General features: G+C 37.2%; 1 protein-coding gene across 5 annotated transcripts in view; it reads right to left on the bottom strand.

Moving 5' to 3' along the window:
• The window catches only part of HEATR1 (HEAT repeat containing 1), a 47,173-nt gene extending 20,467 nt beyond the window's left edge, over window positions 1-26,706 (bottom strand). For 2 of the 5 annotated variants that reach the window (XR_012326662.1, XM_019941502.3), the window contains exons 1-23: window positions 26,598-26,706; window positions 26,122-26,295; window positions 25,333-25,549; window positions 23,351-23,492; window positions 21,732-21,833; window positions 21,150-21,290; window positions 20,149-20,360; window positions 19,860-19,993; window positions 18,514-18,616; window positions 17,493-17,603; window positions 16,970-17,087; window positions 15,774-15,881; window positions 13,112-13,207; window positions 12,582-12,670; window positions 11,290-11,501; window positions 10,829-10,950; window positions 10,060-10,251; window positions 8,225-8,408; window positions 7,938-8,074; window positions 6,990-7,182; window positions 2,372-2,541; window positions 1,600-1,758; window positions 41-283 (exon numbers count right to left, since the gene is read on the bottom strand). Coding sequence is in view for 4 of the 5 variants with exons in the window: in XM_019941502.3 (XP_019797061.2) it covers window positions 41-283; window positions 1,600-1,758; window positions 2,372-2,541; window positions 6,990-7,182; window positions 7,938-8,074; window positions 8,225-8,408; window positions 10,060-10,251; window positions 10,829-10,950; window positions 11,290-11,501; window positions 12,582-12,670; window positions 13,112-13,207; window positions 15,774-15,881; window positions 16,970-17,087; window positions 17,493-17,603; window positions 18,514-18,616; window positions 19,860-19,993; window positions 20,149-20,360; window positions 21,150-21,290; window positions 21,732-21,833; window positions 23,351-23,492; window positions 25,333-25,549; window positions 26,122-26,263 (3,327 nt within the window). In the remaining variant the exon portion in view is untranslated. Of the gene's footprint in view, window positions 1-40; window positions 284-1,599; window positions 1,759-2,371; window positions 2,542-6,989; window positions 7,183-7,937; window positions 8,075-8,224; window positions 8,409-10,059; window positions 10,252-10,828; window positions 10,951-11,289; window positions 11,502-12,581; window positions 12,671-13,111; window positions 13,208-15,773; window positions 15,882-16,969; window positions 17,088-17,492; window positions 17,604-18,513; window positions 18,617-19,101; window positions 19,208-19,859; window positions 19,994-20,148; window positions 20,361-20,475; window positions 20,622-21,149; window positions 21,291-21,731; window positions 21,834-23,350; window positions 23,493-25,332; window positions 25,550-26,121; window positions 26,296-26,374; window positions 26,510-26,597 lie in introns of those variants that run through there. The other 3 variants (XM_033842003.2, XM_019941504.3, XM_033842004.2) reach the window with 3 other exon arrangements.
• Between the last annotated feature and the right edge of the window lie 698 nt (window positions 26,707-27,404).

The raw sequence follows: 27,404 nt of genomic DNA, 5'->3' as shown, positions 1-27,404 counted from the left end.
AACCCTGAACATGTTTTAGTTTCTGACAGAAATCACTGACCTTTTCGAGGGCTGTAATCTGAATGGTTGGCATTCCTGTGTAAAGTTCCTTTGTTGTGTGCACAGCTTTTATAAATATATCTAGACTCTTCGGGTCCTTATGTAAAAGGGAAGCTGAATATTCATTATATTTTCCCAGAATGAGATGCAGAGCAATGACCTCATCTTTCAGGACAACTGTGGGCTCCTTCTGGATCTTTTCTAACAGTTGCTCAATCACAGGCAACAGCTGAGAAAGTACCATCTAAAGTTTGGAAAATTTATTAGTAAATAGTTATCTATATGGATACAAGTCTTTGCTAGCTGTACAAAGACATCCGAAGATATGCTGCAAGACTGGAAGCTTAGCCTGGAGAAAAAAAACCAATAAAATAATGACCTCTTAAGACACAGGGATAGCTATTAATCCAACTAAGGCACCCAGGTCCCCTCTGACAGTTCAGTCTGTAACAGTCAAAAGCTCCAAACCCTTTAGAGATGACAGGAAAAATAATCTGTGAGCATCCTAACACTTTCTGAAAATAGGAAATACAAACTCAAGTTTTGGACTATAAAAATAAATTGTAGTTTTTCTACACTACATTTCCAATGCTGTGTAATTAATATTAATTCAAATTATGTATCTGAAGTCTTTAATAACTCAACCAGGAGTCAGCAAATTACGGCTTGCAGGCCAAGTCCAGAGGACCATCTGTTTTTGTCAATTTTGTTTACTGAAACACAGGCATGCTCATTTGTTTACATACTGTCTGAGGCTGCTTTCGCAATACAATGGCAGAGCTAAGTGGCTGCAACACATTCTGTATGGCCCACAGAGCCTAAAATATTTACTACTTGGTTTTTTACAGACCAAGACTGTCAATTCCTTGTTTATACCAGGCTGATAAAGGCCATCTGTTTGCTTACAACAAGACAATATAATCAAATGGCTTTTACTCCATTTGATCCCTCTTTTAGTTCAGGTTGCAGTGAGTCCAAGAACGGTAAGGTCCATGGGCGTTTTTGGAACACAAGGATGAGAAGCAGTTTTTCTGTACCAGCACAAACCACCACACAAACATGTGATTCACAACCTCTTTCTTTTGAATCACAGGCTTCCTTGACAACATAATGAAAGCTTTGGATTCTCCCCACAGAAAAATGTACAGCCACATACATTTTAAAAATGAGTAAATGATTTTGAAATGTGCACAGACTTTTATGTTCAAATATATTATTTTGTGGAGGATTTTCACCTGAAGAACAAACAAAAACTGACAGTTTTTCAGCAGTGCATCGCCAGTGTTTTTCCCTGTGTAACTGTAAAATTCATTTAAAATCACATCAGTGATGAGACAGGGATAACACACAATTTTAAAATGGAAAGAAACTCACTAATACTTGCTTTTTGTATCCTGTATCTCTTTTCTCCACCTCAACTCTTCCCCCTCCCAAATTAATAAAATGTTCACATCTGAGTGTATACATGCAACTCTCACAAAGTCTTACGCACATGTGAGCAGTTACAATAATCTTTAGTAACATCACATGGATTGGACAGCCCACTTAAACTGCACATACCTCACTGCTGACGTCCTGAAGTACTTTCATCAAATCTTTTGCAATATAAGATGGGCAACTATATACACAATAAAGTAGGTTTTTCAAAGTTTCAGACAACTTCTGATGAGATTTCAGCTTCTTTTCTCTCTGTAGTTCCTCAAATAAAGTAGCCAAATCCTAGTATACAAAAAAAGAAAACCGGATTGCAAAAAAAAAAGTTACATGTACTACTTATGGAAGATTCTTTCCCAAATGATGCGACACTGCTCATGATTTTCAATACCCTTAATAGGAAAGGGTATCACTACCCATCAGGTAGCTTACTATCAAAAGCTAAACACTGGCCTCTTAGCCAGTAAAAAGATAGCAGAAATGAAACATGGCATTGCTATCTTTTTAAAATGGGGGAAGAAAGACGTGCAGACATTGACATATCAATTTCTAAATTCAATGACTTAGTCAATAAAAATCCCTGCAGGGCTTCCCTGGTGGCACAGTGGTTGAGAGTCCACCTGCCGATGCAGGGGACACGGGTTCGTGCCCCGGTCCGGGAAGATCCCACATGCCGCGGAGCGGCTGGGCCCGTGAGCCACGGCCGCTGAGCCTGCACGTCCGGAGCCTGTGCTCCGCAACGGGAGAGACCACAACAGTAAGAGGCCCGCGTACCGCAAAAAAAAAAAAAAAAAAAAAAAAAAAAATCCCTGCAAAGCAGAATGTCAAGAAAGGAGAAAAAGGTTCATGTGTCCACACGGGCATACACACTCTCAATCTTCTTTGCTACTGAGTTTACCTGAGCAACATAGGTGGCATCTGAGGTGATCTCCTCTGCTTTAGGAACCACATGATCTATGATCAGATGAAACTGGGATGCCACTCCGCTGAGGGCCTGGAGACAATGAATGGCAGCCCTACGTACTTCTTTTATGGGGCTTCCCAGATTAACGAGTAGAGATGTCACCACTAAAACCAAAGGGAAAAAAATTTAAGTAACGATTCAAAACACTGAACCAGTGTAAAACTTCAATAGTACCAAAGGGTGCATGATGCAAGTTTTCCTCTCAACTCCAGCTCCCTCTCTGAAGACCAGTCACTGTTTAATTATTTGTTTTCTATGCTAGAGAAGTGTTAGACATTTTCTGTTATATTCTTTTGAAAACACACAAATGAGACCACAGCATACATATCCTGTTGGGCACCAACTGCTATCACATCTCAATGTATACTGGAAAGGTTTTCCATGTAAGTACATACATATCTACGTTAAGTATCCTTTTAAAACCGTATACAAATGCTCCATTGTATTTTACTTTACTGGTTACTGGATTTTACCTTACTGGTAAAAGTTTAGATTGTTTCTAGTCTTTTGGCATTAAAACTGCTGCAACAAACACCCTGTACATACATCCTTGCACAAGAGTGCAGAGGAAATAACCCATCTGTGCATGACACTTTGCAGATATTTTGTCCTGAATAGATGTTTGTTTTCACTTTCTTTTTGACGCGAAATTTTATAGCTTTATAGAAGAATTTTTCTTCTAGTTTTACATGCTGCTTTGAAAGGTGCTCCCCACTCTAAAAGAGTTTTAAAAGTATCTACCTCTAGTATTCCATATTTTCTTCTAACACTAAAACTAAGTGTTTTTTAATGTGAAATCTTCAGTTCAGGTGAAATTTTTGTCCAAAGAATAAGGTTGGAGTCAAGCTTCTTTAATGTTTGCAAATGGCTAGCAGATGTCCTATGTAACAGTCAACCTAAGAACCCCACAGATCTGGGATATCAGCTTTGTCCTTCATACATCTCATCAGTATCTGAAACGTATCTATTTTTGCCAACTATACTTCTAGAACCATGTTCAGTAAAAATGATGCACTTAACAGGAATGCTTCTGTTTCGCCAATTACGTGGCAAAAATACTAGCTTTTGATTTGAGAAGTATTTTCATCATGTTACTCCTACTCTGCTGTCACTTAATTAGGAGTAATTACTGATTTTTATCTCATGCCTTTTCAGATCTTTGGACATGATTATATGGGTTTTCTCTAGCCAGTTATATAATAGAATACCTTGTTTTGAACCAACTTTGTATTTTGGAATGAACTCTGGGGGAATGTTTATTTTCTAAAATAATGTTGCTGGACCCAGCAAGTATTTTATTTAGAATTTTTGCATCATTATTAAATACAGCCATCGCCTTTTATCTGTAAGGATGTTGTGCTGGTTTTAGACAAAGAATCTGGAAGTTTTCCTTGGTTCTATGCCCTGCCCACTTCAATAACACTGAAATAACCGGCTTCAAGGACCTGGTAGAAATCAAGTGAATCAGGGTTTTTTGAAGAAAAGTCTCCAGGGTAAAGAGACATCTAAATTCCTTTTATGGTAATTAGTTATTTAAGCTTTATTCCATACTATTTACTGGGGCAAATTTTGGTGATTTTTATCTTGCTGGAAATGATCCATTCTACATACACTACTTCTGGAATGCTAAGGAAGAGTGTGATAAGCTTTCATACTCTTCCAAGAAGGTCATATGAAAGCTGGAAATCCTTCCTGGTCTCCATGACATTAATTTATGAAGTAAAGCCAAAAATGAACAGCTGAGAAGTTGAATTCATACAAAGGGCAGCATCAGGCCAAGGTATCTGTTTGCTACAATTCCCAGTAGAGTGGGGCAGAGCTTTCAGAAAAAGCCAAATTCAAAAACAAAGTACTAACTACTATGGTTACTATGTTCAAGTAAGTAACTGGAACCCAAGGTGGGTTAAACTACATTATTTAAGCAATCAGCTGTTAAGTATGTCCTTCCACTTAAAAGTCTATGTGACTTCATTCTCTCAACTAATTTTTTTCAGATTTGAAATAGCATATTTTACATAAAAGCTGAAAAGAATACTTGAGTTTTGCTTTTAAACATGTAGATAAACTTACTATATTGATAAGGCATAACAAACCAACAGCAGCCTCCAGCTTACAAACGTTAAATTCTTATTCATTTAGCAAAGACTTGCTCTATGCAAGCCTGAGCTGGAATACATATTTGCAAAGAAAGTAAAACAACTGGTTAGATTCCCAAGCCACTGACAAAAAGTTAACTCATACAATTATATTAATATTGCAAACCCTTTTTCTTTTGCACAGCATAATATTTTCTTGTAAATATATGAAAACAAATACCAGCCAACACTTCCTAGACTCCTAAGGGAAAAGGTATGGCTAGAAGCTCACTGTGGATTCACAGTGGAGTGCTCTGAGGACAGGTGCAATGAGGAAGCAGCCCTCTACTTGAGGCCCTGGGGGACTCTAGTGGTCCTTGAGCTTCCATGAAGAAGAGTGCATCTCTCCTGTTTTCAGTGGAGTAACTGTGACATATCTAGGCAGCATAAATGCAAAAGTACTTCAGGAAGTGGGGAGGTGACAGAAGGCAAGACAGCAGGGGTAAAAAGGGAGCCCGTCTTGCAGCAATACCAGAGGAAAAGTTAGGTCCTTTGGTCATGCTATGTACAAAGAGGCATATATTCCTCAAAAGCCACTGCCTTTGATGCCAAAGGATAGCACATTTCACACCTAATTAGAAAATCTAACTACTTATGACTCGTTTTTTTGAAAACTCGTAAGTTTAACAGTAGATAACTATTTTAATAAACTATGGTATCTTCACACAAAATATTCTGCAGACATTTAAAAAATATATATAATTCTATATTTATTAATAGTTTAAAAAATGCCCAGGACATATACCCTGAGAAAACCATAATTCAAAAAGAGTCATGTACCACAATGTTCACTGCAGCACTATTTACAATATCCAGGACATGGAAGCAACCTAAGTGTCCATCAACAGATGAACGGATAAAGAAGATATGGCACATATATATAATGGAATACTCAGCCATAAAAAGAAACAAAATTGAGTTATTTGTAGTGAGGTGGATGGACCTAGAGTCTGTCATACAGAGTGAAGTAAGTCAGAAAGAGAAAAACAAATACCGTATGCTAACACATATATATGGAATCTAAAAAACAAAAAGGTTCTGATGAACCTAAGGGCAGGACAGGAATAAAGACACAGACGTAGAGAATGGACTTGAGGACACAGGGAGGGGGAAGGGCAAGCTGGGACGAAGCGAGAGAGTAGCCTGGACATATATACACTACCAAATGTAAAATAGATAGCTAGTGGGAAGCGGCTGCATAGCACAGGGAGATCAGCTCGGTGCTTTGCAACCACCTAGAGAGGTGGGATAAGGAGGGTGGGAGAGAGACGCAAGAGGGAGCGGATATGGGGATATATGTATACATATAGCTGATTCACTTTGCTTTACAGCAGAAACTAACACAACACTGTAAAGCAATTATAGTCCAATAAAGATGTTAAAAAAAAAAAAGTCCAGGAAATTCACATCCGAAAAACCTGAATAAACCTTCTTAAAAGTAAATCCACCTTAAAAAGGGACTGCAATATTTCAGTAAGTACTGGAGAAAAAATTACATTCGTGGGATTTTATTGTGTAAGTAAAACTTAAAATTGTATATCTATCTCACATATAACAAAATTTTGGTTACAACTGTAATTATGTGCTCTTTCAAGGAGCTAATAAAAGATAAATATTGAGAAATTGTTCTGGCGAAAATGTATGATCATTCACTTTGCTTTCATAGAAAATTTATAACAAGTGATTTGGGAATAAAAACCTTAATCAAGAGCATGTTCAAATTCTCCACAGGCCACTCTCATTCCTCTGATACTTAAATGATTCCATCATCCTCATCAACTTTCTCATCGTCAATCACTATAGGGTCTAATTCTGACAGATCCTCTCATTTGTCAATAGCTTTGCAAGTCAATCCACTTCTCAACAGCATATTTATCAACTTTATGAAATTCTGCATCTTTTGCAAAATTTACAATTTACTTTATAAAAACAGAAGTTTTATTTTTGGGTGTTTCATTAGTGAGCGTCCAACCTGATAAAAGAGATACCTGATAAAAGAGATAAATCCAGGAGGGTTGCTTGAATGGAGACCAATTTAATAATTAATCAGTTGAATGCTGAATTGTATTATGATGGTTTGGCTTCCCTAGACAGCCCAGTTACTATTCAAAAAATGAACAGATGGATATTAAAAACCCATGATTAACCACCTGCCATTTTTATTATCTGTTTTGGTGAGATTTTGCCACTGACGTTTAGAACTTAAAAGCAATACTCAGAAGTAACCAAAAACAGTCTACAAATACACAAAAATAGATACGCACACAAATACATACATACACAGACAGAAAGAGTATCCACCCACACTAATAAAAAAAATAAAAAGAAATTCTCCAAACTACGACCTTCACACACCACACGTGGAGAAAGAATTACCATCTGGTCACGACAGAACGGAACGATGCTACTTGTAGTACCTGGAGAAGATGCGGATGCCAGCTGATGTTTACACTGAGCTTTCTGAGAAGAGAGCATTGCAAAGCCCACATAAAGAGCTTGAGTCTGCAGCACTGTTGTCACCCTGCAGTTAAGTGGATTTGAAAGGCTAGAACCATAGGTCCATAAAACAGAAAAGAACTTGAATAACTGGAAAACATCTTCTAGATGTACCTAAATTAAAAACAAAACACAGTGAAGTGTAATTTAATTTTTACTCACATAAGCTGGTTCCAAATCCTCTTTCCACTAGTGTACAATTACAGAAAACAATTTATCGCAACGTTTTGCTTTGTCTAGTCACTTAAAATTATTCTCTGCTTGGTACTTTAACCGACTGGGAAGGGTGTGAAAGAATTCAGACGACTCACTATAATTTTGCACTTGAACACATTTAACAACAATGGAAAGCATGAGGTTGCCAGGCAGAAAACCAAGACAAAAGTGATGTCGGGAAGCCTCACTAAGAAAGTACCGTGAGGGTGGAGTGAGCAGTGTCAACTGTGTCAAATGCTGTCGAGAGGGCAGGTAAGACAAGAGCAAAGAACTGACCACTGGGCGTGGCAGCACGGAGGTCACGGTGCCGTGATGAAATCTCTTCACCGAGCGACTGCATATCCTAAATCACCTCTCTGAACTGCAGTTTCTCATTGGTAATGACAGTAGCCAACCGAACATATCTGGCCATTGCGATTACTAAACACCTGAGCAGGCCTAACGCATGAGGAGGCCGGCAGCAATGTCAGTCTCCGTCCAACCTACCGACAGGTGTCACGAATCAGCACTGCTTTACAGGGTCTGCATCCATCACCACACGCTCGTCACTGTCTAAAAGTCTACTTTCATGTTCATTAAAAACTGTCGTAACTCAAAGAATCTACAACATCTTCTTCAAGGGGAGAGTCTGCCTGAAAAAGGTGAGCTAGTACCTTCATGAAAAGTTTCATCAGAACCCGAAAATGGACGGTGTCAGCACCACTGAGAACCAGCTCGAAGAGCCCAATGAGCAAGCACAAGTAGTCTCTGCTGTCTTCTTTCAGCTGCTCAGGATTCCACCAGGTATCGTCTACGGGGACGTTAAGAGAAGGAGAAACGGTGCATAAACTTATGCAAATACACCGCTGAGAACTTCTCATTCAAGACAAAGAACAAGTTGTGGAATCAATAACTCAGTTTTCCATAGTATCACATTGAAAGGATTCACAGCTTGTTCTACCTTTAGGAAAAGATTTAGGAGCCTTTAGTGCATGAATAAAATTTTTCAGTGAAAACACGAATAAAACTGTGTCCTCCACAGCAATCCTCCGGGCAGTCTTGAGCTGTTCTACATAATGTGCCCACAGCTCCAATGGTATCCCTCTGTCCATCATCAGCTCAAAATTCCATTCTGAGGGGATCTCCTGAAATGTTAAAGGAAGCAAAAATAGCACAAGTTTAAAGGGGTTCTGAACATGGGTTATACAGATGGACTGCAATGGCTATATGACTGGGTAATATGCAAAATTTTGTCTATATGTGTATTTGGGTGGGGAGAGGAATAATAGTTTTAATCAGATTTTTAAAGAGATCTAACCATCACTATTCACAAGACACAAATAAGTTCATCATGGCTTCATTTTATCTATGTTTTCTTAAAACATCATCTCTAAAAACAAATGTTATTCATGTAATTTATCCTTGTCAAATAAAGGGTAGGCACGTTTCTAAACAGAAAAATAAGGTACTGGATTTCCAAGAGATCCTTAAAGGGACTTTTCTCATTTCATACTTTTCCTGCTTATCTGAAGAAGGTACATGGTCAAATCCCCAAACTTGCAGATGATTCTAAACAAGAAGCAAAACGTTAAGGTGTTTAGATGTTACACTACAAGCGCCAAAAGGAAGCATGAGAAATGGTGCAGGAAAACAACAAACGAGACTCCATGTAGGTGAGCGCAGAATAATAACTTGGTAGTAAAATAACCCAAAGCCAGACTTTTAAGATAATATCTCTAGTGAGGGATTTCATTGGCTCAAAGTGCTGCTACTGCCGAAAAGATGCTCGGGTCTCTCAGAAAGGGCATCAAATATAAAACCACCTGTTATCTACGTGTGTATAAAACACTCGATTTGTCCACACTTTACCACTGAGAACAAACACAGTCCGGGTCACCACACTTTCAAAAAATAAAGAAAGAAGTTAAGAAGGGCTCATCTGGGTATGTGGGTGTGTACGTATGTATTTATTTGCCACGCTATGTGGCTTGCAGGATCTTAGTTCTGCGACCAGAGATCAAACCTGGGCCCTGGCAGTAAAAGAGTGCCGAGTCCTAACCCCTGGACTGCCAGGGAATTCCCTGGGCTATTTTTTAAAATATGAAGATTCAGTCTCTTAAAGTTTACATAAATTTAGCTATAATGGCTATGACCAGAACTTATAAAATCCTGAGAGTATAAGTGAACGTCAAAAAGATGGGATTTGTTGAGCATCTCCTACAACAAGGAACCCTCTGAAGTCTGGAAAACAAATAAAATCAAGACACTATTAAATACAAGACACTATTCCATGGCAGGTATTAAAAGAAATAATCTATAACCCCAAGGTGTGGTGTTTCGTAAAAATATCAACAACTGAAACATGTTCCTTAGTAAGACTGTCAAAGATAATAGTATGCTGGCAAAATCCAAATTAAAATAATACAAAAGATCTATTCTAGTAAACAACAGAATGAAACAATACTTTATTCAAGCACTAATATATCTAGTGAATTCCTCACCACTAGACGTAGTTAAGTATAGCTTGGATACTTACCCAATAAAGATGATACAGGGGAGAGTCAACTATCAGACACAAACACCACAAACGTGAAATTCCATGATTCAATTAAATTTCTTGCAAAAGGAAGACAGCACCTAATCCACTATCTACTGCTACCCAAGGCTGACTCACATTTCACCCCTAGAATCCAAAGACTCAGCATCTCAGCCCCCGATTTTCAGTTCTGCTGCGATTAACAGGCCAGGCAGTCACTTTTCTAACATTCAACTTTCCAGAGAGTTTGCACTCCTTACCACTGTAGTAATGACACTTTCGAGCTTCTTTATTTTTTTCTGCAACAAACTGAAGACTCTTGTCGCAAATGGAAAATGAGTTTCTTTTAAAGACGAACAGCAGGAGACAAGTACAGCCATGATCACGTGAAAAGTCACTTTCTGCTTCAGGCTAAAGGACTCCTTTTCTCCAACACTTATTAAATCCTCCACCTTGAAAAATAGACAGACTCCGTGAATGGTAGCTCTTGGTTTGCATAAAAACAATTTTTTCTACCTCTGCATATCTAGGTATCATGTATTTCATATTTAGAGTGAGATGATAAATATAAAACCTTAAAAAAGTAGTAAGCATTGATTTCTGGGTAACCATAAAAATAAATAATTTCAGAAATTACAACAAACACAACTGCACTTGCCAACTGGATGTTTTTATGCCTTTAAAAGATTTACTAAGGCAAAAGAAAATTTCTCCTCTTTTAGATATTTTGCTATTTTAACAAAAAATATGACTTCAATATTTTAAATGAGAGGAAAAAAGGTTAAAAAGTAGACATTATATTCCTACTGGTCCAATATACAACCAGGATGAAATAAATTACATAAAATGTTAAGGATTTCAAACAATCTGCAAAATATACTAAACACTATGTTTTTAAAACAAAACAAAGTACTCAAGAATGGAAAAGTTATTTTAAAATAACTAGAAGAATCTAGTAAAGCAAACACTGAGGATCCAATAAGATTATGAGAAGGAAACCCAGGGGGTTGACTTCGACAACATACCTACCATCTTTAACATTGAAGAGGGATCCCCTGAATTTATATTGTCAGCCAGCAACTCAATCATCTTCTGACTTGCTACACCAATTAGTTCTCCTGAGTTTGTGCTTTTAATCACATTTTCAAGAGCTGTTTAAAAAAAAAAAAAGGAATTGAACACCAGAGGGCCCTTATGTTACTAACACTCACCTAAATATCATGTCAAGTAATGAATTTAGGCAAAAGTTTTACAATTTTCCTATGAAGGTTTGCTTTTTATTTTTCTTTTCATAAAATTACGAATTCTTCAGTGGGTCAGTGTCCTTTTCACTGTATACTTTCCATATTAGCAAAAGTTTTAAAATATCTTGCTGGCATGTAACACAATGAACAATTTCAAATAACAATCACTGCCAATTTTTAATTATGGTTATCTTTTTTTAAAGTGTCACCTGTTCACTTTTTCTAAAAAGCAACTGAATTTCTTACCTTCTTTCCAGCCTCTTAATAAAGGATGCAGAGAGCAAATTCCTGATTTTGATAAATATATAGCCATTTTCGTCTCAGCAGATTCCATATCATCATTGTTGATGACCATAAATGGCAGCAGGTGCACCACCACCTGATTCGACAACTGATCATTTTCACTCAGTATCTCTGCTTTAATTAGTATGTCTGCTGCTATCTCAAGCACATTGTACCTAAAAGATACATAAACACATTTGGTTGAGACACATTAGAGACTTCAGTTCAGCAAAAAATCGTTACATCTTTCCAGCTCAACTGACACCATCCTAGTCTCTTTACCAAACACATTATTGAGAAACATCAAGATAACACTTAAAATCCATGCTAACAAAGGAGTTATTTGGGACATTAATTTTAAACCAACTCTGTCAAATCTTTCTTTTTGAGAAATCATTAGGTTAACTATAACATAAAACGTATCACACTATACATCTCAACTCCACTAGAGAGCAGAGATTCACTCATCAGTTCAAAAAATATTATCTGAACACATACTATATGTTAAGAACTAAATAGGACACAAAAACCTGTAAGACATGCTCTCATCCTCTAAGGAGCTTAGTCACTTTTTCATGCAAAAAGCTTAGGTGCCAAAAATGAAATAACAAAAGCTCATCAAAACATTACAGAAGGTATCAGGTGATTCTGAGCTTATTTTTTACTTAATATATTTGTAACTGTTTTAATTATAAAGTATAATATATTATCCTTGTAAAATAGAAATACATTATATGAAGTAAAAAATTAAAGCTCCTTCCCATCCTACTTCCCAGATCTCAGTATTATATCATACATTATACACTTCTTTTTCCATTTTATTAAGAAAAATTTCAAACATAGAGAATATTACAACAAATCCATACAAACCCAAATAAAAGTGAACTTAATATAAGAATTTCAGGCACTTCCCTGGTGGCGCAGTGGTTAAGAATCCACCTGCCAATGCAGGGGACACGGGTTCAATCCCTGGTCCGGGAAGATCCCACGTGCCGTGAAGCAACTAAGCCCGTGCGCCACAGCTACTGAGTCTGCGCTCTAGAGCCCGCGAGCCACAACGAGTGAGTCCGTGCGCCCAGAGCCCGTGCTCCGCAACAAAACAAGCCACCGCAATGAGAAGCCCACTCGCTAAAACTAGAGAAAGCCTGCGCCCATCAACGAAGACCCAACGCAGGCAAATATAAATAAATAAATAAATATATTAAAAAGAAAAGAATTTCATTAATTTATTTGTATGAGGAGATACAAATACATACCATCCCTTATTTTTTGAAAGTTCTGCTCTTTGAAAGAGATTCAGGAGAGTTGAAACTGTCACTTCTGAACTAAACCGTTGTTTGAAAATCTAGAGAGAAAAAAATACCCATAAGTAAATTTTTGCTTGCTTCAAATATGGTGCTTGTTAAACGAACTTAAAAAAATTATGAATTATAAAGAATTTATCTCCCAAGAATTCCAGTATAATTTAAAAGTTCTATGAGAGCAATTTTGCAAAAGTGCCATTTAGGATCCAATTTCCCAGGATCCCTACGTGTTTACTACTGGTAAAAACTCACAAAGCACTTTTCCTTTTTAAAAGAACTTCCAAATATAGAAAGTTGTATGACCTAATTACTCCCATGTGCTTTCCCCAACCAGGCTTAAGTCTGTGCGCTCAACAGAACAAATTTCCAGTGAAAGAATAATTTCCAAATACGCTGCTGCCTAGAGCAGAGATTCATGTGAGAAGGGTAAGTAAAAATTTACAAACAAAACATGCACATCAATGAACAACAAATTCACTCACCTCAAATGCACTTATAGCTGACAAGACAACATCTATGTTATCATCACCTAATCGGGTTAAAATAGCTTCTTTAATGAAAGACTCATCGATACTCTCCTGAGCAATAGAAAAAAATATTAATTTAGTTGTTGCTAAAACCTCTGAAGACTTTACATTAGAAAGAAAGTATGGTTTTGTGAAAAGCACTCCAAAATTCCAGTTAAGGAACACAGGTTCTGCTGCCCCAGATGCGAATTCAAAACTAAGCACACTTGCGTTGAACTAGGCAAACTCTAGAAGTCCTTTTTAGATGAATAATTGGTTGGTACAAACTCTTTCCAGTTTCCATTGAAAATATAATAAGATGTGCAATTAAAATACAATTCTGCATTAAAGAGTTCATCTTGTTAAAATGAGAACCTAGATTTTGGGAGAGCACAAACTAAAGAACCAGAATGTCTAAGTTTAAATCCCAGTTCCACCACTTACTAGCTGTGCGACCTTGAGCAAGTTACATAACCTTCCTAGGTCTCATTATTCTCATCTATAAAATAGGGCTAATAATAATACCTACCTCAAAGGGTTGTTACAGGATCAAATAATACATATCAATACTTAAAACAGTACTTTAGACATAATAAGCAGTGTTAAAAGTTAGCTTTTAATTTTCAAGGTTTTTACAAGGATGATGACAAGTGCTGATGACAGTGCAGTCTGCCCCCAAAAGTTCATATTTTTCTTTTAAGTAACAAAGAAAATAAAGCATAAAATCATTCACAACAACAGAAAAATAAGACTGCTAACCAAACTGAATATATCCCTACCTGTAGATGGTGAAAAGAAAAAAAACAAGTAAATAATCCCACAAAAGATAATTTATGTCGGAACATTGGGAGACAAAAAGTAAAATCCCTAAAATTCATAAAACTGAAGTCAAAGTTTAATGCCAAATGCCAAAATTTTCTCAAAAGCTAACAAGTAGCCAAATAGCTCAATCTGGAATTTGAGAACAGAACAGAACCTATGTCCAGACATTAACAGTGAAGGGAAAAGGAAATCAAAGCATGCAAAGACAGACATTAACTGCAATTACAATACTAAAGCCTGTAAGTTGAATGTACACACTGCCCTTCACTGAAAAAACTAACAAATCCAGAGGAGGACAGGGTAGGACGGGATTAAGAGTAAAAGCAGGAAGGCTAAGAATGGCTTCAAGAATATTAAGAGATTCCAGGAATCTCGCTTTTTATTCTAGGCGCTGAAATCTTCCTATTACAACAAAGAACAGTATTCACTGAGTTTAATTATCCAACAAATCAATGAGACAAACCTACCAGCAATCTATGAAAGAAACATAATTTGTGCCAGATCAGAAATGAATCAAGCCAAGCAATATTTTTCAAATTTGAATATGTCTACCATTTTAAAAATTATGTATAACTCTTTAAAAATATGAGAACAAAAATATTTTAAAATTACCAATTGAAAATAAAAAAACTAAAGAAAAAACAGTAAAATTTAAAATTAAATAAACTTAACATGGTAATTATGATTAGCTGAAATTAAATTCTACTTGTAATATGAATCTGGTTTTAATGGCCATGACACAAGTTTAGAGTTCAGTGTGTTTATACTACTATGTGCTATGGAGAAACTAAACTCTGGTAGCATTTTTATCTAGTCTAGAAATTTTCCAAATATGCAAACGGTAGTACATGAGATGATTTTAGATATTAACAGATGAACATTCTTATTTCAAACTGTATTACCTACAGTAAAATGTACATACAATTAGCACTTCAAACGCATGATTTAAAAGCTATGAAAAAGATGAAGAGGATAAAGAAGTATAAACTACTAGGTATAAATTAAGTTACAAGGATATAATGCATAGCACAGGGAATATAGTCAAAATTTTGTATTTACTTTGTATGAAGTATATAATCTATAAAAATATTGAATTACTATGTTGTACACTTGAAATATAATATTGTAAATCAACCATAACTCAATTTAAAAAAAAGAAAGCTATGTGAAAAAATGAGTCCATTTAAAAGAAACTAAAGAAAAATTAAAAAAAAAATAACATCAGTGGTCAGCTAATACAGCAAAATATTTGCTTGAATGACTAAAGTTTGGAAAATACTGCTCTATTTGAATCACTGCAAAGTCTTTGTAAAATATCATTTTGTTCTAAAGGCTTTATTTACAAATTAAGTCAGCTTCTGTACTTACTATTAGGAGCCACCAAAATTTTAAAGCCAAATGCAACTGGCAGGTACCGAAATCATGAACAGGGCTCCAAAAGCTATCACGCTCCAAAAGCTATCACGCTATCACGCTCATGTTAAACTTAAGACTATCAAATTCAAATTTCAAAACTAAAAAATTCTCAGATAATTTATGACCCTCTGTAAATTAATCTATAAATCCCAGGTTGAAAAACTCTCAACTAAAGCTAACCTAATCATCTGCAACGTGGAAACATATACAGGTTAAAATGGTGGCTTCTGGCATGTATGGTCCTAAATCTTTGTCCAGTGAATGCCCATATTCTTTATTAGGCTTATCTCTATAATTAAACAGTATTGATTCTAGGTGGTAACTTCAATTTCTTATTCTAGAATTACACTGCTCATCATAAGGGTAAAAACATCACAAATGAAGGCTATCTGACACAAACCTTTGATGTTGTCATGACATTTTTCAGATGATTAACGGCCAGAAGTCTCACAGGAGCAAGTGGATGATTCAGACTGAGCATCAAGGAGGTATCAGAATCTGCTAAAAACTACAGGTTCAGCACAATTACCACATGATCTTGCCATTCAATCTGAGCAGCACATGATCAAGAAGAACCAGAGAAAACCACCCCGAGCTGCCCAACTTATTCAGTAACAACCATCTAATTTCAGAAACCAAAAAGTACACCAAACTGAAAGTAAAAAGTAAAGCAAAAATCTTTGTCTCCAGAACATAGTATGAGTAACAGCAGATAAAAATTTGTTTTGTGAATGTTGTGATTTCATGTATACTTGTGTCTACATGTAGGTTTAAATTAGTGAAGTAATTCTATGAAGTAATTTTGTATTCTTTACGTATATCTGATTCCAAGGTGAAAAGCACCTAAGATAAATCACTGTATTAGCGCCTAAATGAAAATATAAATCAAAAAACTTGATCACTGAAGAGAATGCAATTCATCTAAATGATGTAACAGTGACACTCAAATTAGTGACAACTTTATGTATTGATAATTAGACTACGAAGGAAGTCTATCAACATATGGTTTTGGAAATGAAATACCATGAAAGACGAAAGTCTAATTATGGAAGAGAAAAACCCAAACAATCATATTTCTCTTCCTAACATTTATTTTCAAGGCTAATTATAAGAACTACTGAAATGTCTAACTTCGAGTATAAAGACTTAGGGCGAATCACCAGAAAATTTCTGAAGTTCTAACATAATCATGAAACAAAATCCACTTCCCTTTTCCTCATCAATGACTTAAAAAGCCACACGTGGCTGGTGGGCTCTGCACTGGGAAGACAAGGGTACAGGAGAAGGATAAGGAACACTAGAAACCTACGTTAGGCCATCTTTTGGTGACTGCTGATGGGCATCATATACAAAATTTCCAAACGCTTTTCCAGAAGTAAGTATCAGGTTCACAGTCATCTAAAACTCACTGTACCCTTCTCCAATTATTTAATTCCTGCCTCAGAGTCTTACTTCAGCTAACTAGGCAAACTGTATAAAATCTTCTCTCTCTATGAAACTTCCCAAACAGAAGTGAAGTAGCAAATTTCCTTCCAGAGCTTTTCAACCAACCACACAAATACCCATAAGTGTCATAATTCCCCTGAAAAAAGTTACCTGATACTTTCCACCACTTGCAGAAAGAGAGATAAATTGGTGGAAAAGCTCCTGTTTTTTTAGGTCTGTAATTTCCTTTAGGCGTTCCTCTAATACGGCATCTAATGTTTTGGGATATCTGGGATGAAATTAAAGAGTTAGTTCATTATTCGTAACAAAGTTATTAACCACACACACCATATATGTATAAAAAATATATATAATTTTTTAAATTACTGAGATTGAGACTTAAATTTTTGACAAATGGAACATATAAAACTAAATGATATTGATCAAGTTTGTTACTATGACTCTTTCAACAACAGAAAGTCTGTATAAAAAAAATTATACTCTCCATAGTCCCCACACAACTCCTATTTTCCCTTATATTTCAAATATATTTAAATCCTATAATTGTCCCTTCCTGAAAAGGAGAACAGTATCTTTACAATTCATTCACCATATTAAGTTGTGACTTCTGAATCATCTCTTTATAAAACAAGAGGTACACGTTAAGAAGGGCACAAACACACACACAACTCACCTGCTTTCTACAAGTCTGATAAGTGGAAGAAACTGCTCATTAAGCAAAGATACTTTATTAGAATCGATTTCTTCCTGTGAGCTATATGCAATATACTCCTCAAAAAGAAGGCTGCAGAACAAAACAAATAACGCAGACATGACAGTTACTATTTATTGAATACCTACTACGTTCTAGGTACTTTAGAAATATTCTCTGTCAGACATCTACAAGATAGAAATTAGACTCACTTTACAGATACAAAAACTCAGACTAAGAAGTCTTATAATTTGCCTGAGGTCAAACAAGAACAGCAACAAGAGGCAATACTCAGTGAGCCCTACTGAGCCATAAAAGGTAGAGCAGGTTTTCCACCCCTGTCTGAGTCCAGAGCCAAGCTCTCAACAGTACTTTGCATATTTAACCTCATTGAATTCACAAGCCAACTACGGGACCAGAGACACAAATGACACGCCCACCAGATAGGTACCTGCCCAATGATACACAACGGCAAACCGAGATCCACGCAGCCTGACTGTCAGAACTTACTATTCTACTAGCCGGAGCCGGTAAGATTTAAACCTACATCTGACCACCATGACTACATTCTTTTCAATGCATCGAGTTGCCCTTCAAATAAGAAAAGAAAACAGGAGGCTGAACTATCTTTACTTCATGCCAACCCTCAATATTAAGTTTCTAATTGATATTTACTGATTACCAACTGTGATGTATTGTTTCAGGCATTTTGGTCCACTTAGTACTAGGAAATTTTAAACAACCACAAATTACATGTAGTATAACCCAAATTTAGTTTCACTATTAACTTTCCATGACCACATATAAGCACTAAAGACAAACAAGAGAAATTACATTTTCTGTTGCCACAATTATTGGACTAAGTACTTATAATTAGATGAAATGGCATGGACAAAGCAAGAAATACATTACAAAGGGATACTGGAAAACTGTTAGCCAACCCTCAAAAGTATACTAAGCCACAAAAATACAAATCAAAAGCATGTCAAAAGTAACAGCTTACCTAGCCAACAAATGGTCTAAGTTGTTCTTCAGGTATATATTTGTAAGTATGGCTTCTAAGAGTCTCCTATAGATTTGACCATCCATCTCTTCAGTTTCTTCCCCTAAGCATATACAACAAATTAAAACTGATTGGGGAAAACTTTTCCCACATGTGTATGCTATTAAGTTTTTTTACAGCAGAAAATCTTTCTACAGGAATAACTTTAAAACATATATATAACGACATCCAGCTTTTTACCTATTTTCAAAAGTGTACTTCACCTGTTTAGTCATTTATATCTTTTCAAACCACTTTTGTATACATTACCCTCATTTATCCTTTACCTGAAATTCTCTACATTTTTTAAAAACAAGTACTATCCATCGTAAAACAATTATACTCCAATAAAGATGTAAAAATAAATAAATAAAAATATAAAAAACAAAAAAAACAAGTACTATCTTGCCTCTTTCGTGAATGAAACAGAAGTCCAAAGAATATAGTCTTTCCCCAGGCCACACTACAAGCGGTGAAGTTGGGATCTGAATCTACATCTCAATAAACTATCCTGAATACAGGCTAAACTTCATCTCAAAGCCTCCTTACCGAACCAAGAGCTGTCATCTTCCATTCCACATTTATGAATGAACGTGAGCCCTGGCTTCATTACTCATCACCATCAGAACAGGAAAAGTACACTTTCATTCGTGCTAGTCATGTTTCTGAAACTCACGTTTAAACTGAGATGGAGTTAAGCAAATCTTATTTTCCAATAAATGGATATAACTTTAGAAATGACTTTCTTAGTAGTCTTTCTTAGTCCAGTAGCAACAGGACCAAGTATTTCTTCCTTGTCTTTCTATATTCATTGAAGGGTGAAAAACGTATAATGCAAATAATCACCTTCTAATTAACTTTTGGGCTTTTTTTAAATTTGAATTTTCATGCATGAGATTTTCTTGATCTTATATTTTCAATGACTCAAGGGAGAAAAACTGTTTTGGCAACTGGATATTTATTGTAAATGAATCATTAAAGTTCATTAAATAGCTAAATGAGAAGGGAAAGTTGTAGAGTAGTGTTCTGTTTTAAAATAATTCCAGTCTTTTTCATGTAGAGACTGTGTGAGAACACACATTAAAAAAAAAAAAACAACTGAGCATATTACTCATTTAACAAGGATTTCCTTTAAACCTGCTCCCCACCTCAAATGTTTCTCTATTCATAAAAATAGATACATTACACAAAAACAATTAGCAGAAACTCTAAATATCTTAAAGATATTAACAAGGATATGGTTCCTATTTTAAGAGAATCGCATCTGAGAAAGGAAGTTTCTGGACACAACATGTAAAACCACATACCTGTAACATGATTAACAATGGAGACAACCAGATGGGGAAGCATGTAACGCAGAAGAGGACTGATGTCGTATGTTTCAGAAATCCCTTGAAGTAGTGTAACAAGATCAGGAACAGTACATAAGTGAGGAAATGGCCTTTGAAGAAGCAAGACATAAGATGTTGACTGCACAAGTTAGATAATGAATGGCAATTTTTAAAAATAGTGTAAAATTTATCTTATGAAAAAAAACTATTCAAAATAACTCCATTCACTTGTAATTATTATCATTGCCAATTCAATTATACGTACTTTTTCCCCAGGCTCTCTGGCTTCTGTCTCTGCAGGAGCACTATCAAGCACCCCAATCCATCCTTGATCAGAGAGGGAATTCTGGTCAGTGTTTTGATGATCTGTGAAGCCAAGGAATTGACGAAGGTATCTTCCATGGTCACTTTCACCGAAATCTGACATATTATCATGTACGTTGCAGCTCTGTAATCTGGTAAAGATGATTTCAATCCCTAAATATATTTTAAAATATAAGGGAAAAATGACAAACTGTGTTATTTTATCCTACTTAAAATGTTATTTTACTTTGACAAATTGGAAACGTCATAAATTAGAGATTAATACAACCTAACACACACTGAGAGTCAACGCTCCTCGGAAGTGAAAAATCAAGATGTTGGCCCCTTTTCCTGAGGGGACATGGAAATGAGACAAGTCTCTTGAATGACAGAAGGGATCTCAGAAGGTCTCCCAACTCAAACCTCCACAACACATCCTAAGAGGAGCCAAGGAGTCTTCTTTTATATGAAAACATCCACCTGTGTAAGGGAGACTTCAATCAGGAACAAAACAGTGCCTAATTAAAGACAGTCATTTTGGGACACTGGTGGGAAGCAAAGCAGTTCCTCCATCGGGAATCCAGGACGGTGGGAGGCCATGAGGCCCTTGGGGAGAAGAAACACTGAGAAGCAGAAGTCAATGCACACGGAATGGTAAGAGAGCCTCTGCCCTGAAGAGATTTTCTAATCCGTTCTCTTTCCGCTGAGGTAACATGACTGCTAAGAAAACAGATCTGGGAGAAGATGGCAGGGCCAAACAGCCAACATTCATCCCTAAGGAGCCCTAAGATCCCACTCTGGTAAATTTTTAAGAAGTCATATTTTTTACCTATAAATTAAATCTCATTAACCACCTGAAATAAATTGTCAATGTGAAAACACTGATGTCTACGTGAAATTTTCAAAAGCAAGAAAATTCCTTCAGGTACAAAATAATCTACTTTACACATGAGCAGGGCCAACCTTTTGAACATATGGGAACAGCTTGGCGACTATATTGTCGGATAAGTCCTCAGCGGTCACCAGAGCAGACACGATGGTAGAAGCATAGAAAGTTAAGAGCACCCTCAACTGAGCTGAGCTCCCAGGATACTCAGCAAAAACCTGGAAAAAACCACAAACCACACACAGTTTTAAGAGTGAAAGGCCAATCAGATGAAAGTATAAAAATATTTACAGCTCTCCTCAACTACTTCAGGCTGACACTTTAATTTTACCATATGTAACATTACATAAACACATCTAACAGTTCAATGAAATATGACAAGAATGAACAACCTTCCTGACATTTTTAGACTGTGTCTTTGTTTAAACAGTCACTGTAAATAGAATCTGGCCAGGAAGAGAATAATTTATTTTTGTAGAAAAACAGCTTTGCTGATGAGAGACTGATCACTGCTCATGCTCCAAAACAGCAGATCCTTTAAAAAAAGGACACTTCTTCAAAGTCCCACCATTACAGAGAAGGTCTTCATTTGTTTTCTGTATGAAGAGGAAGCAACCTGCTAATGGAATTATATGTTCATGAAACAATTCACTACTCACCTTCACGGATTTTGTCACCAGACTACAAATGAAATCCATGAATCCGAGATCTTTGTAGCAGTGGGTAACCAAAGTTCCCTTAGCTAAGGGCACTCCAGATTGCTATTACAGACAGAAAGGACCAGCTATTACTTGAGACATTCATCAACTCATCATTATTTTTAAAGTACCTACCAAAGTAGCAGCTTCAAACTGCTGCAGTTCATAAATACGAAATATAGTCTTTCCTTATTGCTGTTGGTAAAGATGAAATTAACACATAAAATTGTGCAAACTTTAGAAATTCAAGAGAAGGCCAAGCAATGAGTGTGGATGTACTCAGTGAAAAACGCTTACTTATTACGTGTTGCATTTTGATATGTATTTATCTAAATCTGGATTCTCTAGATTCTTAGTAACTCTACTGGTTAAATTTGGTTTTTGAGCCAATGTGCTATGGTTCTGTCACTGCTTCACAATAACACTAGTAATAGAAACAGAGAGGAACACTGTCAACTTATACTGCTCTTCCCACTGCCTAGCACTGTGCATGGCATGTATTAGTGCTCAATAAATTTTGAATAAATCAATGAAAAAATAATTTGAAGTGAACTTTAATAGGTAAGGGGGGTTTGGATACCTGAAACAAGTGTGCCTAGAGAACAGCAGGGTCTGTGTGTAGACTAGGGGAAAAATAATTTTGATGTTATTAGCAGAGCGAACGTCGAGTAGTTGGATTAAGAAGCTTTATTTTAGGTTGGCCTTCTCTTCTTGAACATTCTTTAAGTTCAAGTGCTTTACATTCAAACACTTAAATTTTTCTTCTAATTAAAAATTCCCATTCCCTTTCTTTTTACTAATTCTGACCATGGCCCTCCTGTCATCACCCATCAAGTTAACTCATTCCACAGGCCCAGCCTGTTAACCTACTTTCATCCCCATTTGCCCTCCTGCTGGCCTGAATCGCCGTGCTCAACATTCAGTAAAACTCTTGCTAACAACATACATCTGCTTTCCTCTACTATAGATGCAAACAAAGTGATAATGGCAATTCAGTTGTTTTACTACAAAATCATGCTATCTGATCTCAGCCAGAGCTATCCTGTAAGACAACCATCCTATTATTCATCTATAAATTAATTTTCTAGCATCTTCTTCACAACTTTAATAATTTCCAAAGTCCTTCAAGTTATCCTTATCCCTTTAATTTTTGTAAGTATTTTATGCATTTCTTCACCTCTAACTTGTTTTAAGCTTCTCAGTTCCAAAATTTAAAATGCCAGACAGCACGGTATAGTGGAAAGACAAGCTTTATAATCAGATCTGGATTCAAATCCCAACTCTGCCACTTTAGAGTTACATGAACTTTGGCAAGTAACTTAATTCTCTGAACCTGTCCTCATCTGTAAAAACAGAATTTTGTGAGAATCCAAGATAATACAAATTGCCTATCCTGATATCAGGTACTAAATGAAAGCCAGCTATTATTCATAACAGTTTCAACTGGAAGTTAGGAAATAAAAGTGATGGAGGTAATACTTGGTCTACTCTCAGGAGCACCAAAGACTTAATTTTTTCCAAATTATACCTTTAATGAAGGTTTGCAATGATTATAGATACACGTCATTCAACAATCATACCTTAATTGGCAATAACCAGAACCACTTGTGCTTTGAATTATTGATTTTTAGAAGCTGTATAACCCGCACAAATATTCTTGTCTCGTGGTATGGGAGAACACAGGCAATGAGGCTATCCTGATTATAAAGATGGATGTGGAACCTGGGGGAAAAAAGCAAACACTTCTAACTGACACAAAACTTACAAGCGTGTATTTCCTTACACGTCCAAACGGTGTATCAATGAGCTAAACCCACTTAAAGCAACCATACAACTATAAGCAAGGTACAGCTCGCTTAAAGCATAGGCATGAAAGTACTCAACAGGGTTTGCCAATTCTCATGCAGTAGCATTTTAAAATATTCACTATCAAAATTGACATCCATTCACTGTCTCTCAACTTTTTTTCAAATCCATTATTACATTAACGTGACTTTGGGATCATTGCAGTCAAACCAACAGAAAACCAAACTGGTCAAGTAGGCAGCAACACTCAGCTTCTCTCCATGCTCCAAAGTTCACCTTCCACAGCTTAGTTTCCTCACCTCACCTAACTATCATAATCCTAAAACCAGAAGACTAATTATAAAGAAAATCATATTATCTTCTCTGAATAAAACAAAAAGATCAAATTACAACCATATTTAATTTGTACATGAACTTTACAAAACTTGGTATTGGTCACGCCACCCTAATAACGTAAAACAGATTTATTAACTGTCAGATCCATTACATCCTGTCTAGTCTTTAAGAGCTAGCTCAAATGCATTCTCTTTCAAGATGCTTTTCTTAATTCTCCCAGCCAGGTGATCCCTCTTACATCTGTCTAAACTCTCCTATCCTTTCACCTGTACCTTTCTTACAGCACCACACCCCTTGCCTTTTATTAGTTCTATAATATGGCTTTAGTACTAGCCAAGACATCACTTTCTCCATGAAGCTTTCCTCAACTACTTCAGGCAGCATCACATGCCCCAAACTTTGTATACACCCTTATAGTGGCATTTCTTTCAAAAGAGTAAGAAAGGGCAGCCTATTCATCCTTGTATTGAACTTACTGTTTGCTAAATAAATAAGTTACCTGAATTCATAAATGCAAAACCAAACGCAAAAAGTACTGCTTACAGTAACGATCTATTTAGGGTAAATTAAATGCTAGAAGACAGAGGAAAATAGTACAGGTTTGATTTTTTTTTTTTGTCTGATGAATCTAATGATACGATAATGAGAAGACCCAGGTTACACTTATGTTTTCTCAATGATTCACTGGCTTCCCTTACCCCCATGCCTCTAATTAATGAAGTGAAAGCCTTTCTACTTTTAAAACATACATAGGAGAAAAAATTAAAATGTGTCAACTATGATGTAATACCAATGTAATACAAATAAATGAGAAAATAAACTGAATAAACTTACTGAGACAATTTCCAAAGTAAAGATCAGACCTTGGAAACAAAATTTGCATCTCTGCTTACCAGTCATGTGACTCAGCCAACTTAACTCTTCTACACCTGTCTTCTCAACTGTAAAATGGGGATAAGAGAAGCATCTCCCCACAGGAATGTCGTGAGCGCTGAGATAATGCACACAAAGTGCTTACCAGAAGGCCTGGTGTATAAATGTTCAATACATATTAGCTATTATTGTTTTTCTTAAGTTATGGTATCTTAGAGAATACTCTGTTCCCAAACCTTTATTTTTTTTGTTATTTTGGCAAGAGGTTTAATAACACTCTTTGCCCCAAATATGCAGTAACAATTTGTAACGGCAAACTGACACAAGCCCCTCAGAACTAATGAGGCTAGACTACTTACTCAAGATCTTCAGTAGTTCTACTTCTTAGTATCAACAGAAATGAGTTCAACAGTAGAAGGGCATGCTTACCTCACCCAATACAAATTGTGTTAATCTCTTAATACACCTGATTTTTCAACTTTAAACTTTAAATTTAAAAAGATAAATGTTATTAGCCCATAATTATTTCCGTAATTCCATTTGCTACCTGTGGATCAACCACTCCAGACACTTCTGTGCCGGCTTCAGCAGGAAGTAAGGAGATAGGTGGATAAGAAATAATGAAATGTTTTCATCCAGCTGTTTGTTCACTGCCTTGGTCTGAACGCTCCGCTCCAAGGTTTTTGCTAGCTGGCTGAACAACGGTGCTTCAAAACGCTCAAAGGAAGGATCGATACCAAGCAGCTCTTCCAGGCCAGTGCATCCTAGGAAAAGGCCACTTTATTTAACAATTCTTTATGAGCAAACTCATCTCACCCCCCTTTGACAGTGTTACTTTCGCCTAAAACTCTCTGAATTCTTTTAGCATATATAATCTGTAATACAGTCCCAAACATAGATTTCTAGTTTCCAACATAGAGAATAAATCTCATCTCACCAACTAGGAGAACAGAAAGTACCTTCTGGCAGAGGGCCTTTTTTCTTTTTTCAATACAATACAATTTCAATACAATAATTAGGCCAGTCCTAGGAAGGCTCCTCCCCAACCCTCCAGCCACAGCCTCCCGCCCCTTTTGACTGTTCCTCCTTTCTGCAGCTTAGACGACCCCCCAACCTTGTTTATCACCTGTGACATTCAGATGCCGCTGCCTATATACATTTCACGCATCTAGCGCATGGCTTTTTGTTATTCTCTTTCCCCTTAACAACGTAAATGAGGTTAGCAAGTTAGAAACCGCTGAGGAAGAGGGCGGGTCAGAAAAGAAAACAAGAAAATACACCAACATCCTGGAAACACACGCTTCCCAGAGCTTTCCTAAGTTAAAGGGTAGCTCACCAATGGCAAAGGCGGTGTCCCTGTCGATGGTGGCCGCTTCCTTGGGGTCAAACAACAAAGAGGCAACTTCATCTCTAGATAAGAGGCTGGGATCACTTTGAGGGAGGGCGAGTCGTTGGAGCTGCTGCGCTAAGGACGTCATCTTTCAGGCCAGCGGATTTCTAAACACACAGGCTAAGAAACATAACCCCGTGAGACGCCTCTACAAAATTAACAAGGTGGCTTAACAGTAAGCAGCAAATGTCTCACGTACAAGCAACTTTCCTCCGTACTCAACGCGGTCGCGGGCACATCACCTGCTGCCCAGGGACTCGCGGACGCCGGAGGTGCAAACACTAAAGCAACAGCGTTAACAGCTAATTACAGCCCCGGGGGCCGCGCCGAACGTTTCTCAGCCCCGACTCCGCGGAGACTCGAAAACCCGCGGGCACCTTACGCTCCCCTGTATACCACTCCGACCCACAGCTCCTGCTCACCCGGAGCTCGACTTGGGGCAGGACTCAGAGGCCAACGTATCTCAGCAGCTCCCACGTGGTACCAATAAGTCCAGCTCTCGCCCGGAAATGTGGACCACTCCTCGGGCGAACTTCCGGTTTCAGGCACTACGGCAAGTGAAGAGGTACAAGCTTTCCGGAATGAAAAAAAGGCGACTCCGCCCCCAGGCAGTGAAGCCCCGCCCCTCCGCCGCGCGGGACTTCAGGCTCAGGATCTGCGGTCCGCCAGCTGGGAGCTAGTGGTCCGTTTTTGGCTTGTGGCTGGAAGTTTCAGTTTCTGGGCGGGTCTTTTGTGTGCTTTAAGGTTCTGTAGCCGGAATCATTCATTCAGCATATACGTATCCAGCTTTTACTAGGTACCGGCAGCATCGCGCAGTGATGTCACAGCCCGGGTTCGTATACCCACGCTAACGCCTTTGGGCGGTGTGAGCTACACCGAATTCTCATCTCTCTGTTTCTTACCTCCTCTATAAAACGAAAAGAAGCTACGAATTTCAGGCGATGAGCTACTGATTGCGGTGCGAGCCGCTCCGCACATTCTGGACATACCCGTCTAGGGGCTTGGGGGCCATCCCTTCCTCCACTTTGCATTCTTGGAGGCCACGCATTGTTTTTTGTTTGTTGGTTGGTTGGTTTAAACTAAGCCTGGTGAGAAGTAATTTACAAATGAAATCACACACGTCAGTTTAGCAATTCGATGAGTTTTAACAAAAGAATAAGCAGGTAACACTATCTCCCCATTCAAGACATAGAAAGTTTCCATCGCCCCTAAAAAGTTCCCTCTAGCCC

The sequence above is a fragment of the Tursiops truncatus genome, chromosome 16 (genome assembly GCF_011762595.2).
Source record: "Tursiops truncatus isolate mTurTru1 chromosome 16, mTurTru1.mat.Y, whole genome shotgun sequence".
NCBI classification, from domain to species: domain Eukaryota; kingdom Metazoa; phylum Chordata; class Mammalia; order Artiodactyla; family Delphinidae; genus Tursiops; species Tursiops truncatus.
The sequence above is the reverse complement of the archived record's forward strand: the minus strand, read 5'-3'. Positions and strand labels throughout refer to the sequence as shown.